Source organism: Arvicanthis niloticus, chromosome 5 (genome assembly GCF_011762505.2).
Source record: "Arvicanthis niloticus isolate mArvNil1 chromosome 5, mArvNil1.pat.X, whole genome shotgun sequence".
In the NCBI taxonomy this organism is placed as follows: domain Eukaryota; kingdom Metazoa; phylum Chordata; class Mammalia; order Rodentia; family Muridae; genus Arvicanthis; species Arvicanthis niloticus.
Genome location: NC_047662.1, coordinates 4,266,820 through 4,279,240, shown reverse-complemented (window position 1 = coordinate 4,279,240; position 12,421 = coordinate 4,266,820). Strand labels below are relative to the sequence as shown.

The 12,421-nt window shown below is 53.8% G+C and overlaps 1 protein-coding gene across 1 annotated transcript; it reads left to right on the top strand.

The window, feature by feature from the left end:
- The first annotated feature begins 2,673 nt into the window (after positions 1 to 2,673).
- On the top strand, positions 2,674 to 12,241 carry Klhl21 (kelch like family member 21). The gene is made up of 4 exons (XM_034502422.2): positions 2,674 to 4,553; positions 6,862 to 7,267; positions 8,948 to 9,020; positions 9,875 to 12,241. The coding sequence occupies exons 1-4, from the start codon at positions 3,533 to 3,535 to the stop codon at positions 10,166 to 10,168; spliced, it is 1,794 nt and encodes a 597-aa protein (XP_034358313.1). The 5' UTR covers positions 2,674 to 3,532; the 3' UTR covers positions 10,169 to 12,241.
- The last annotated feature ends 180 nt before the right edge of the window (positions 12,242 to 12,421 follow it).

The following is a 12,421-nucleotide window of genomic DNA, read 5'->3' as shown; positions in this document are numbered from 1 at the left end:
TTTTGTTCATTGTGTGCACATGATTTCAGGGCTGACCAGTTTGTACGGACAACCAGTTACGGGACCCTTCTGTGGGAAGGACTAGCCCTAAGCCGTTGACAGCTGCCTGTATCTCTTTGCCTATCACGTTAGCACGGCCTTGGATACTCCCATTGTCTCAGTCTCGGTTTTGTAGCCATTTCTAGCTGAGTCTGTTGAACAGCTGAGTTCCTGGTATGCTGGTTCTTAAAATCTTCCAGGATGCTCCCCTGAGCTGTAGATGGAGGAGCCATGCTGTGGATGTATCCACCGGGGCTGCATTCTGCATTGTGTCTAGTTGTGGTTTTCTGTGAGAGTCTCCATTTGCTGTAAGGGGAAGTTTCTTTGGGGGAGGGGAGGTAATGCTGAACTTGCCCGGTAAAGATGGCTCAAGAACCAAAAGGAATCTGTAGGCCACTGGTCTGGAGCGAAGCTTTTGGGCATAGAAACGAGTGGCTGGGTGTAATTAGTTTTTTTGAAACAGTGTCTCAATGTAATCTTACCCATCCTGAAGCCATGTAGACCAGATTGTCGGAACTCACAGAGATCTACTCTGGTACTGGGATTAAAGGCCTGGCCAAGTTTAATGATTATAGTCATTCTTTCTTTCTTTTTTTTTTTTTTGTTTTTTTTTTTTTTTTTTTTTAGACAGGGTCTCTCTGTGTAGTCCTGGCTGCTCTGGAACTCACTCTGTAGACCAGGCTGGCTTTGAACTCAGAAATCCACCTGCCTCTGCCTCCCAAGTGCTGGGACTAAAGGCATGCGCCACCACTGTGTCGTTCTTATCTTTATTTATATTTGTTTATGTGGTGCTTGGAATTAAACCAGGGCCTCTTGTATGCTAGGTCCTGGTTGCTCTTCTACTGAGCTGTCTCCCCTCCCTGGGTCTTGTTTTTATGTGCCTGCATTTTCTTTCTGTAACAAAAGTGCTACATACATCTTAGAGAAAGAATACAGGATGGTCATGGTAACATATGTCTACAATCCCAGCTCTTAGGAAGCCTGGCCAGCCTGGGCTACATAGTTTTAGGCTAGCCTGGACTACATGTCTCAAAATCCCTAAAAACAGAGCTGGAGGGTGGCTCAGTAGCTAAGGTGATTGTCAGGAAAAAATTGGGATCTGAAGGCAGGCAGTGATGGCGCACAACTTTAATCCCAGCATTCAGGAGGCAGAGGCAGGTGGATCTCTGAGTTCAAGGCCAGCCTGGTCGGTCTACAGAGTGAGTTCCAGGACAGCCAGAGGCTACATAGAGAAACCCTGTCTTGAAAAAAAACAAAAACAAACAAAATCCCAGATTCCACATAAATGCTGATTTAATGGAAGCCACTGCAGTTCCAGCCCTGCTACTGGGGAGATGGGAGGTGAAGAAAGGCAAATCCTTGCAAGTCTAAAGTCCACCTACTCTGGATTTTTGTGGTGAAAAACTAACAAAGAGACTACTGTCTTAGGCAAGGTGGCAGGCCGGCAGGTTTGGTTACTTTTTAATTCCAGCACTCAGGAGGCAGAAGCAGGTGGGTCTCTGTGAGATCCAAGCAGCCTCAAAAACAAGGCAAGTCAAGGGTCAGCACCTGAGGCTATTGTCACCTGATCCTAACCCTAACCCAGTCTCACAGTGTACTCCTGCAGAATTCACAAGAACGAAGGCACATCTAACACACAAAAGCAAAACCACAAGAAAGTTCAAACCAAAACAATTCTAGGGTTGCCAATAGAGCTAAATGAAGCAGACGCCAGGCCCTGGATTCAAACCTGAGAAGCTCCAAGAAAGAGAACAGAGAAGGCTCATTTTCCCTTCTAAGTGATTTGTACAGTTGGGTCCATGTGTAATCTGACTTGACAGACCTAGAATGGGTCCCACTGTGTGCAGTCTGACTTGACGGACCTAGCATGCACACTTGCATGTCTTCCCATCTCAATAACTATCTACATAATCGTTCTTCAGGGGTGCATTATGGGGCTAGCACATGGTGCACAACCCTTTACTATTGGGAGTGAGAGGAGCCCAGAGGAGGAAACTGAACTCAGCTGATAAAATGCTTGCCTTGTGTGCCCTTGATTCCATCTCCAGCAGAAACAAACCAAATCCACACTCAGTTTTCAGCTGTAGCGTTTAATCCTGAGGCTTCGTGCTGAGTGGAGCCGACTCCAAGGAATTGTAGGACTTTCCTACCAGCATCCCACTTCCTGGCTGCTCAGCCTGTCAGAAGGGCTGTGTGTAAGCTATTGGCCAGCCTCCTGGGCCCAGGAATGCTGCTCTGCCTTTAATAGCTGTGTGAACAGTCCTTCTATGGGCAACAGGCGGTTGCCTGGGTACCTGCATGTTTGCTTCCACAGAACCTGGGCTTCCCATGCTGACCTGAAATTTAGACCAGATGCATTCTCACTGGAAAAGGAGAGGTTCCCCGAGTGGAAAGCCTGCAAGGTTTTAGACATGGAATAAAACTACATGTCTCCAGCCAAGGCTGTGTCAACCTAGCAGTCCAGGAATGACAGTCCAAGGACTGACTCCAGGGTGCTTGGCCCTCCCTGGAGCCAATGGGCAGGCTTGAGGCTGGAATGCTTTCAGAAAGGAGGTAGGGGACAGTTAACTAACAAACGCTGGCTGACGTTTCTCTCACCACACTTGCCTGAAACTAAGCAAATCAAAACCCAATTATGGCTTCTAAATGGGGAGGCTCCTTTTCCGAGAGTACATACATACATTACACACATATACGTACAAACAGCCCCCCACTGCACCACTCAACTGTGACTGCAGACCAGCTCTCCAGCTTTTCATGGTGCCTCCCTGATGGACCTCGAGCTGGACGGATCCGTGAAGCCACCCGGAGGGCTGGGAGCCCGAGAGCGCCCTAGCAGACCTACTCCTACCTTTTTTTGAGAAGCCTGATTAGAAAGTAAAACAACTACTTTGCTGACTACACTTGCCTGCTGATACGCAAGAAACTCATGCACGAACACAGTGGAGCACACTCCGGGAGTCTGGCTCCTATTTGCTTAAACGCGCCAAGAATAAAAGATGACGACGAAACTTGTGCGTGTTTTGGTGCGGAATTGTGAAAATACTGTTTGGAATCTGACTGGGTTAAGTAGCTACCCCTGAAGCCACTGAAACTAAAACAAGGTCATCGTTCCCAGATGTCCCGACTTTCCCAGGGGCGCAATAGGGAATCTGGATCCAAAGGGGTGATTACGGATTCGAGCGCCGAGCTCGCCTCTCCAGGCCTCTTTCAGCAAACCACTGGGCTGGGGAGTGGTTAGCCCTCACTTGTCATCCGCCGTTCCCAGCGGAGCGTCAGCAGGAGACGACTGGAACCCCCGGAAAGGAAGAAAGGGGACGGCGTAGGCGGCGGTGACTCAGACCGCAGTGCTGGAAACAGAAGGGTTAAATGGGCACGGTTAGTGGCGCTCCGCCCCGGCAGTCCCCGCCCACGGAGGCCGCGGCTGGCCTGCGTATTTATAGAGGCGGTGCCGGGCGCGCCCGGGCGTCCCTGTGACCCGCAGCCCCGCGTCATGGAGCGGCCGGCGCCTTTGGCCGTGCTGCCCTTCTCCGATCCCGCGCACGCCCTGAGCCTGCTGCGCGGCCTGAGCCAGCTGCGCGCCGAGCGCAAGTTCCTGGACGTGACCCTGGAGGCGGCGGGCGGCCGCGACTTCCCCGCGCACCGCGCCGTGCTGGCGGCCGCTAGTCCCTACTTCCGCGCCATGTTCGCGGGCCAGCTGCGCGAGAGCCGCGCCGAGCGCGTGCGCCTGCACGGGGTGCCGCCCGATATGCTGCAGCTGCTCCTGGACTTCAGCTACACCGGCCGAGTGGCGGTGAGCGGCGACAACGCCGAGCCGCTGCTGCGCGCCGCCGACCTGCTGCAGTTCCCCGCCGTGAAGGAGGCGTGCGGCGCCTTCCTGCAGCAGCAGCTCGACCTGGCCAACTGCCTGGACATGCAGGACTTCGCCGAGGCCTTCAGCTGCTCCGGGCTGGCGAGCGCGGCGCAGCGCTTCATCCTGCGCCACGTGGGCGAGCTGGGCGCCGAGCAGCTGGAGAGGCTGCCACTTGCGCGCCTGCTGCGCTACCTGCGCGACGACGGGCTGTGCGTCCCCAAGGAGGAGGCGGCCTACCAGCTGGCGCTGCGCTGGGTCCGCGCCGACCCTCCGCGCCGCGCGGCGCACTGGCCGCAGTTGCTGGAGGCTGTGCGGCTGCCCTTCGTGCGTCGCTTCTACCTGCTGGCACACGTGGAGGCCGAGCCGCTGGTGGCGCGCTGTCCCCCTTGCCTGCGCCTGCTGCGCGAGGCCCGCGACTTCCAGGCGGCACGCTACGACCGGCACGACCGCGGGCCCTGCCCCCGCATGCGTCCGCGCCCGTCCACCGGCCTGGCGGAGATCCTGGTGCTGGTGGGAGGTTGCGACCAGGACTGCGACGAGCTGGTCACGGTCGACTGCTACAATCCGCAGACCGGCCAGTGGCGCTACCTGGCCGAGTTCCCCGATCACTTAGGCGGGGGCTATAGTATCGTGGCGCTGGGCAACGACATCTACGTGACGGGTGAGTGCGCTGGTGGATTTCCAGGAGAGATATTCTCAGGACCTAGCGTTCTAGGGGCCTTGGCAGGGCGACTGCGTTAATTTTTCCGTTTGCTTTCACGCTAGAAGAGCCCCCTGTACGAGCGGAGACATAGCTCCTTTGTGGGTCTCTGTGCCCCGTGTGGTACAGCGTGCCTTGCTTAGCCCACTCCTGTCCCGAGGTACCTCCCTCTTTTGGGTTGGAAAAGACCCGGGCTTTGACCTGGCACAATGGGTGCTTTCTTTTAATCCCCAAGGAATGCGGGGACAGGATGCAGGCTGGCGCCTGGTGAGGCATCTCTCCCTCCCTGCTAAGCCACAGGGACCTCCTGACTCACGGCTTTGTCACCAGTGACAAGGTTTCTTAGAGCCTGCACCTAGGTGGTGCACTGGATCACATGGTGTTTAGACTGCACTAGTCTACGACTGTAAACACGGTCACATGTTGAGAGATTTTCTTCCAGTTAACTTGGCTGAAACCCCAAAACACTGCCGAGTCACGGTAGGCGGGCCCCAGCCTGCCCCAGTGCTGGGCTTCTCCCACGTTTTTTTTCACTAAGGATGAATCCCTGATCAAACGGGAGGGAGGCTACAGGAGACCAACAGGGATGGCCTCTGGAACTGCTATATAAGGAAAGACCACTGAGGCCTCTATTATCAGGCGGGCAGGCATGAGGCTGGGTCATCACGGGGGCTGTGCCTAGTGTGGCACATTCCACACAAAGCCTACTCTGATGTTGAGCAGAAGAGGGGACACACCCCGACTCGGTCAGTGTCAGCTCTAGCCTCAGCAGTTCCAGACCAGCCACCCTGAATCCAGCCCTCCCGCCGAACCCTGCCAGAATGAATCCCTCTTTAACAATCTGAGGCTGACCCTGTGTTGTTTGGGGCTCCTCCCTTGCCACCCTGCCCCCATCTCCTCTGAAGTCTGGCTAGTGATTTTGAGCAGAGAACGCCTTCCCAGAACTGGCCAGACTCGCCCTTGGATAAATGTCACAGCTGAACAGCTAATCAGGTTCAGGCAGGTGGCACCGTCCTTGCATTCAGCTGCTGGTAGGGGATTTTCCTGAGGGTCAGGAACCGGGTTCAGCTGCTTTGCAGCGTCCCCCTAAAAAGCCCAAAGATGCCTCAGACTCCTTCCTCAAAAGCTCTGGGCTGAGAGACAGAATGTCTGTCCTGTTCAAGGCGCCAGCAGGGAAGGCCAAGGGCCCCCAGGATTCCTGCAGTCTCCTGATAGCGTGATAGTCTCATGGTCTTAGACCTACTTCTGCTTTGTTTTGTAAGACAGGGTTTCTCTGTGGAGTCCTGGCTGTCCTGGAAAACTCTCTGTAGACCAGGCTGGCCTAAACCTCAGAGATCTGCCTCCTTAATGACCTTTTTAAAAAAGACTTTTGTTGGTGTGCACACACACACACACACATATACCATTGTCAGTTGCACTTACATAGCTTGATAAGAACTTCAAGTGAAACGCCCCTGTGCCCTCCACCGAAGTGCAAACTAGAACCCCAGAGTGTATGGAGGTGTGGCTTGCTGTGTTAGGTCTCTTGCCAGACAGTGTGGATTCTCATATTGTCCTGGCACAATCCTGGTTTGAAGGTGCCCAGAAAGTCTAGGATTTGGTGGCCAAGTCCCATGTTTGGTGTCTCCCCAGAAGAGCCACCTAGACCCAAGGCTGGACATTCTGAATTAGTTAAGTGCAGTGGTTTTGGCGGGGGAAACCTAAGGTTGTGTGAGGAAGGGTACTTTTTATTTTATTATTTTATTTTTTATGTATATGGGTGTTTTGCCTAGGTGTAATCTGTACCTAGTTCACACCTGGTACCCACCAAAGCCAGAAGAGGGCATCAGATCCCCCTAGGACTAGAGTCATGGGAGCTGCTGTGTGGGTCCTCGGAAGGGTAGCCAGTGGTCTCCCTCATTTTGTTTCTTGAGATGGGGTCTCATGTAGCCTGGGGTAACCTGAACTCCTGAGTGCTGAGATTATAGACGTGTTGCTATCTGGGGAGCAAACCCAGGCTTCTTGCTCGCTGTGATAAGCGCTCTACCACCCTAGCTGAAGCTGAAGTCCAGGACTGTTGAGAGCGGCATCTTTTTGGTTAGATAGCAATTAGTCTGTTCAGTGCCTCAGTGACTGCTTAGTGAGGCACCCAAGAGGACAGGTGTATTTTGGGTGGCAGGGGCGAAACTAATTCCTCCGTAGGGAGAGGCCGACCCAGAAGTCCAGGAAGGCACAGGTGGGTGACTCACCTCACGTGGGCTGACCATCTGTCCTTTGTGTGCCCCGGCAGGCGGGTCTGACGGCTCCCGGCTCTATGACTGTGTGTGGAGATACAACTCGAGCGTGAACGAGTGGACAGAGGTGGCACCCATGCTCAAGGCCCGAGAGTACCACAGCTCCTCGGTGCTAGACGGGCTTTTGTACGTGGTGGCAGCTGACAGCACAGAGCGCTATGACCATGCCACCGACTCCTGGGAGGCCCTGCGGCCCATGACTTACCCCATGGACAACTGCTCTACCACGGCCTGCCGAGGCCGGCTCTACGCCATCGGCTCCCTGGCAGGCAAGGAGACCATGGTGATACAGTGCTATGACCCGGACACGGATCTGTGGTCGCTGGTGGACTGTGGCCAGCTCCCACCCTGGTCCTTTGCACCCAAGACTGTGACTTTGAATGGCCTCATGTACTTCGTCAGGTGAGGCCATGGTGCACTGGTCTTTGGCGCCTCCTCAACCCTGTGCCCATTTCATAGATAAGTACTGGTGGGGGGAGATGAGAGAGGCTAGGGACACTCCTTAGACCATTTATTTCATGTATATGAGTACACTGTCACTGTCTTCAGACACACCAGAAAAGGGCATCAGATCTCATTACAGATAGATGGTTGCTGGGAATTGAACTCAGGACCTCTGGAAGAGCAGTCAGTGCTCTTAACCGATGGGCCATCTCTCCAGCCCCCTTTACGTTTTTTTAATTGGGCTACATCAAGAATAGTGGAGTCTTGGCAGTGCCTAGCCTAGCAGCCAGTGGCTTACCATGTATCTACCAGTCACATATATTTGCAGGCACATGCATGTGTCTGAGTGAGACCAGGATCTTGAGAGATCTCAGCTCAACCCTAGCCCCATCTACAGGTTTTTGATGACCTGTCTGGTTGCAGTCAAATACACCTTGACTAAGTGGCTACTGGGCATCTGGGAGAAAAATTGACTGCCTGTGTCCTGTGTGTGCAAGTGTGTGTGTTCACTGCCTCCCTTCTTGGTCCAGAGCCTGGCGGCAGCTGTGGGGGCTGAGACAGAGGGAGGGGAATGGGAATGTCAGCCATTGCCCAGCTCCTCCTTTTGGTCACAGACTTTGATCTGGGATCCCACAGGTGTGTGCCCTCTGCTTCTGAGCCTGGGATCAGCTTTGCCTTCCCTGCTCCGCCAAACAGGAGGCGGTTGTGCTCTGAGGAGTTTAAAGAGGACACAGGTGTTTTGCATGTCATCTAAGTGGCTGAAGGGCCTGGTGTCTTTAAATCTCAGGACCTGAAGATCTGCTTTGAGACTGCCCTGGAACCTTCCTGAATCCTGTTATAAAACTGCCTGGCCCTTCACTAATTCGCCCCACCTCCTGTGGTATCTTTAAGAAGTGGGAGGGCCCAGCTATAAATACGACTTTGAAGAGTGCCAGGTCTTTGCTTCGGCCCCTCCGTGGTGGCTGCAGGCCCAGTACCTTTGAGAATGCCCTCCCTGTCCTAAGGTCCTAGGGCAGGACGTTCCCCATGGCTGTTCTGGGTCCTGACACCTGCTGGCTCTCCTCACAGAGGGGAGTCAGTGTTGCTTGCTGGTCCTCCACATGGACCTGGGAGGGCTTTGCCCAACGAGTGGTTTGCTTCTGTGCCATCCACACAGGAAGCCGGTTCAGCCAGACCTCAATGCCTGGAGGAAGGCAGTGTTTTGTGATCCATATAACCCTGTGTCCAGAGCGTGCCTATGTCCTGAGGCCTGCCAGGGACACAGCCAGTGCTCTCTGGAGGACATAGCATCCTGTAGCTATTATCAGTGACCAATGAAAGAGCTGCTTTTTTTGTAGGAAAAAAAGGCAAAGATGTTAACATGGTTAGGGGGTGGCAGCCTTGAAGAGAGGAGATGGGGGAGCCCTGTCCAGCCTGGCCGCTTCACGCTGTGGCTCTTTGGTCTCTGCTGGAAAGAAGGCAGGGAGTGTAGGGATACCCAGTGAGTTCAAAGCCAGCCTGGACTAGAAACCAAGACCCTGTCTCCAAAATCCACATACAGGTTTCCGGGGAAGAGTGAACAGCTTGAGGGCCCTCCTGCCCTCCACATCCAGGGTACCGCTTCTGTCTAACTCGCGTCTCTTCCTCCGTTGCTCACAGGGATGACTCTGCCGAGGTGGATGTGTACAACCCCACTAAGGACAAGTGGGACAAGATTCCATCTATGAATCAGGTACATCTGCGGGTGTGGCATCGCCTATAAGCCCAGGCTAGCCCTGCTTTTGCAACTGAACTGTCATTAGATTGTTTGGGGGACAGTCATGGTAGGTGGAGCTTCTATTAAGTCCTCTCTAGGTGTTCTGAGTTAATGGAAGGCGGCTGTTACCGGCTGCCTTTGAAACTTGCCGGTACCGGGACCAGGCTAGTGGTTGCCACACCCTTACTGTGAGCCACCAAGCAGAGGAGGTGAGGGATCAGATGAGTTTTCCACAGAGAGACAGCAAGTGCAGAGGCCCCAGGGCTGGTGTGTTTGTGTGAGCGCCAGCAGCCATTGTGGCTAAAGGGAATGGCTTGGGCAGGTCTCTGGATACAGGGTACCCCTACTTGCTTCCTGAGGAATGGCCTTGGTGATGTAATACATTTACTGGACACACGATGTGTGCTGTGAGGGCGGGTTTGGGGAGGGGCACCCTCACTGTGGCTGCTGTCTGGTCAGGGGGTCTTCTGTCTCTGCTTGCTGAGAAGAAAGGTCGAAGGCTGATGGTTTAGTAACCCTTGGAAGGGTTTTGTAGTATCTGACCAGGGTCCCAATACCAGCATACTTTGTCCTGTCTGTATAATGGAGAGGACGGACAAGCCTGCCCTAGAGGGCTGAGGCAGGGATGCTGGGTGTGGGCCATAACTGTTGACCATGCTGACCACATGGGGAAGAAGAAGCATTGTCCTGTTGTGTCTATACATCTAGAAAGCTGAAGATGGTTCTCAGATGTTCCAGGCTGTTCTCTGGAAATTACTAGAGCAGTTGGGGAGAGAGGTCTGCCAGGGCACAGTCGCTTGCCTCTCTCACTCCTCCCCCTTGTCCCACAGGTACATGTTGGGGGCAGCCTGGCTGTCCTGGGAGGCAAGCTCTATGTCTCTGGGGGGTATGACAACACCTTTGAACTCTCGGATGTGGTGGAGGCATATGACCCAGAGACCCGGGCATGGAGTGTGGTGGGGCGGCTTCCAGAGCCCACCTTCTGGCACGGCAGTGTAAGCATCTTCCGCCAGTTCATGCCACAGACACCGGCAGGGGGCCGTGGCTTCGAGCTGAACAGTGGCAGCAACGACTTGGATGCAGGCCGCCACAGGCTGCCACAGAACCCTGACGAGCTACATTAGCCCAGGCCTGGCCCAGGAGAGGGCCTTGGTGCAAGGGGCCTGTCACCTGCAGGGGAGTGGCTCGAGGGTGCTTAGCCCCTAGATGCACCGTGTAAAGGTTTCTGCATTCAGGGCCTATGTCACAGCTTCTGGGGACTAAGCTGGTGGTGACCACCATCATACATCTGCCTTCAGAAGTCACATCTAGCTCACCATGCAGGGTGCCTCTCCTTGCTGCCTCCTCCTGGGCCCGTGTGCTCCCAGAGCAGAAGGTCCTGTAATGGTCAGAAAGTGGCCTGGTCTGGAGCGTTGGGAATCCAAGAAGACAAAGGCTGCAGTGAAGTGCTAAACTCCCCATCCTGTGCCCAGGATCCTTGGAGCCAGTGCTGCAGGTAGAGGGGTGTTCACAGCACTGTTGGGGTCCCGCCATACAGGAGTTATACTGAGACTGAGCTGGAGGGCTGCCACAGTGTGAATCTGAGATCTATCCCCATGGCACATGCTCTCGCTTGGCAAGGAGGCTTTCCCCGGGACTCACAACGCCGGCTTGCTGTGGCTCGTCCTCGGGATCCTCACTGACACTTGGCTAAGAGACCTGGGAGCAGAGACTCCTGCTTCTAAAGGGAGCCAAGTGGGGCGGCCCCAGCACTTGGCTGTAGGTTTGAAATGCTTGTGGTTTGACCTCAAAAAGAAGCAGAAAGTTGGGAGCAGTAAGAGACAAGTTGGCTTTGTCTGACTTGAAGATGTACAAACCATCATTGAGAGAATTTTTCTGCCATGTGTGGTCGTAGGCCCAGGGACACAAGTACTAGGGGCACCTGGACCACAGCTTAGGGGATCCCTGGGTTTCTTTGTGACTTTGAGTGATTTCGTGGGTTTGGGAGCTGAGACCCCTTTGTACCCAGTGGTCTTGGCTGGGGTTTTGTTCTCTTTCTGAGGAAGAGGCCGTTTAGGACTTTTTGTTACAGACAAAGCCAAAGTTCAGAGTTGCCTTTCTCTAGTGAACTCAAGGGTGGGTGAGGCTCTAGGAACAGAAGTCTCTACCCCCTCACATGCCTACTGCCCTCTTCTTGGCCAGCTGAAGAGGAGGCTGCCTTAATTTCCCAGGTACCCACCTGCTTCCTGCTTGATGCCATGCACTGCAGATGTCGACCCTGTTGGATTTGAAAGCCATGTTCTAGAATGCTCTGCTGGACACCTGACCCTGGAAAAGACAGTAGGTAGGGGCCAGTGCTGTCCCAACCCAGGCCCACTGGTGACCTAGGGTTCCCTTGGGGATGTACAGCAGTGGCTTGTTTCATTCTCTGGTGCCACCAGCCCAGCCCTCGAGTGCCTCCTCTTCTCTCAACCTTAAAGAGCTGCCTCCTAGGGCCACTTGGAGGTGCTGACACTCTGCTGTAGGGTGCCTCTACTGTGGGGTGCCTTAGCACAGCAGGGTGGGGTCATTTGTGTCAGGTACTAATCTCAGTGCTGGGGACAGTGTTCAGTCCTCTTAGGGACAGGCTAGGAGGCTTTTCAGAGGAAGAGCTGCCTTGCTGTTCCTGCAGCCTGCAGTAGTTACTGCATTACAGTGCACACTTGCACAGGGCTGCTCCGCCTGCCTGTCCTCCAGAGTACTCAGGTTTCTACTTCAGGGCTGCAGGAAAACTAAAGAGTAAAAAGCAGGCGCTTCCTGTGGACCCACCGGGAGTCCAGGATGGTCCCTCTCCTCCCTTCCTTGGCTTCACCTTTGCCACTGGCTCTGGGCTGTAACCCACCACTTAACACAAGTATCTAAACTAAGAAGGATTGAAGCTGGGTCACCTGGATATGGGACTGTCCCTGTCACATGTATAAAGCTTTTATACGTTAGGACAAAATTAAGTTATGAGAAGTTCTGTGCCTAGTATTTGATGCTGATCTATAAGATTTTTCTTATATTTATGACTTAGAGACTTATGAAAATGGTCTTCCTTAGGAAGGCGGCACTCAGTCACCAGTGGCTGGGCAGATTTGTATATTTATTTTTGTCTGTTCTGTAGCTTCTGTGTCCAGCAACCTAAGGTTTTAGGATGCTTCCCTATTTTTTGAAATAAAATGTTTCTATATGCTGGGTGTCATGGCCTTCATCTTTTGACAGGGTTTCTCTGGGCAGCCTTGGCTCTCCTGGAACTCTTTGTTGACCAGACTGGCCTCAAACTCATAGAAATCCACCTGCCTCTGCCTCCCAACTACTGGGATTAAAGGTGTGAACCATAAACTCCTGTCTATGCTAACCTCTTGCTGGTCTGTCTT

Excerpts from the sequence above, each read along its gene's own strand:
- Klhl21 (XM_034502422.2), top strand. The coding sequence starts at position 3,533 with ATGGAGCGGCCGGCGCCTTTGGCCGTGCTGCCCTTCTCCGATCCCGCG. Across the intron at positions 4,554-6,861 it reads CAACGACATCTACGTGACGG|GCGGGTCTGACGGCTCCCGG; the intron begins GTGAGTGCGCTG and ends GTGCCCCGGCAG. Across the intron at positions 7,268-8,947 it reads GGCCTCATGTACTTCGTCAG|GGATGACTCTGCCGAGGTGG; the intron begins GTGAGGCCATGG and ends CGTTGCTCACAG.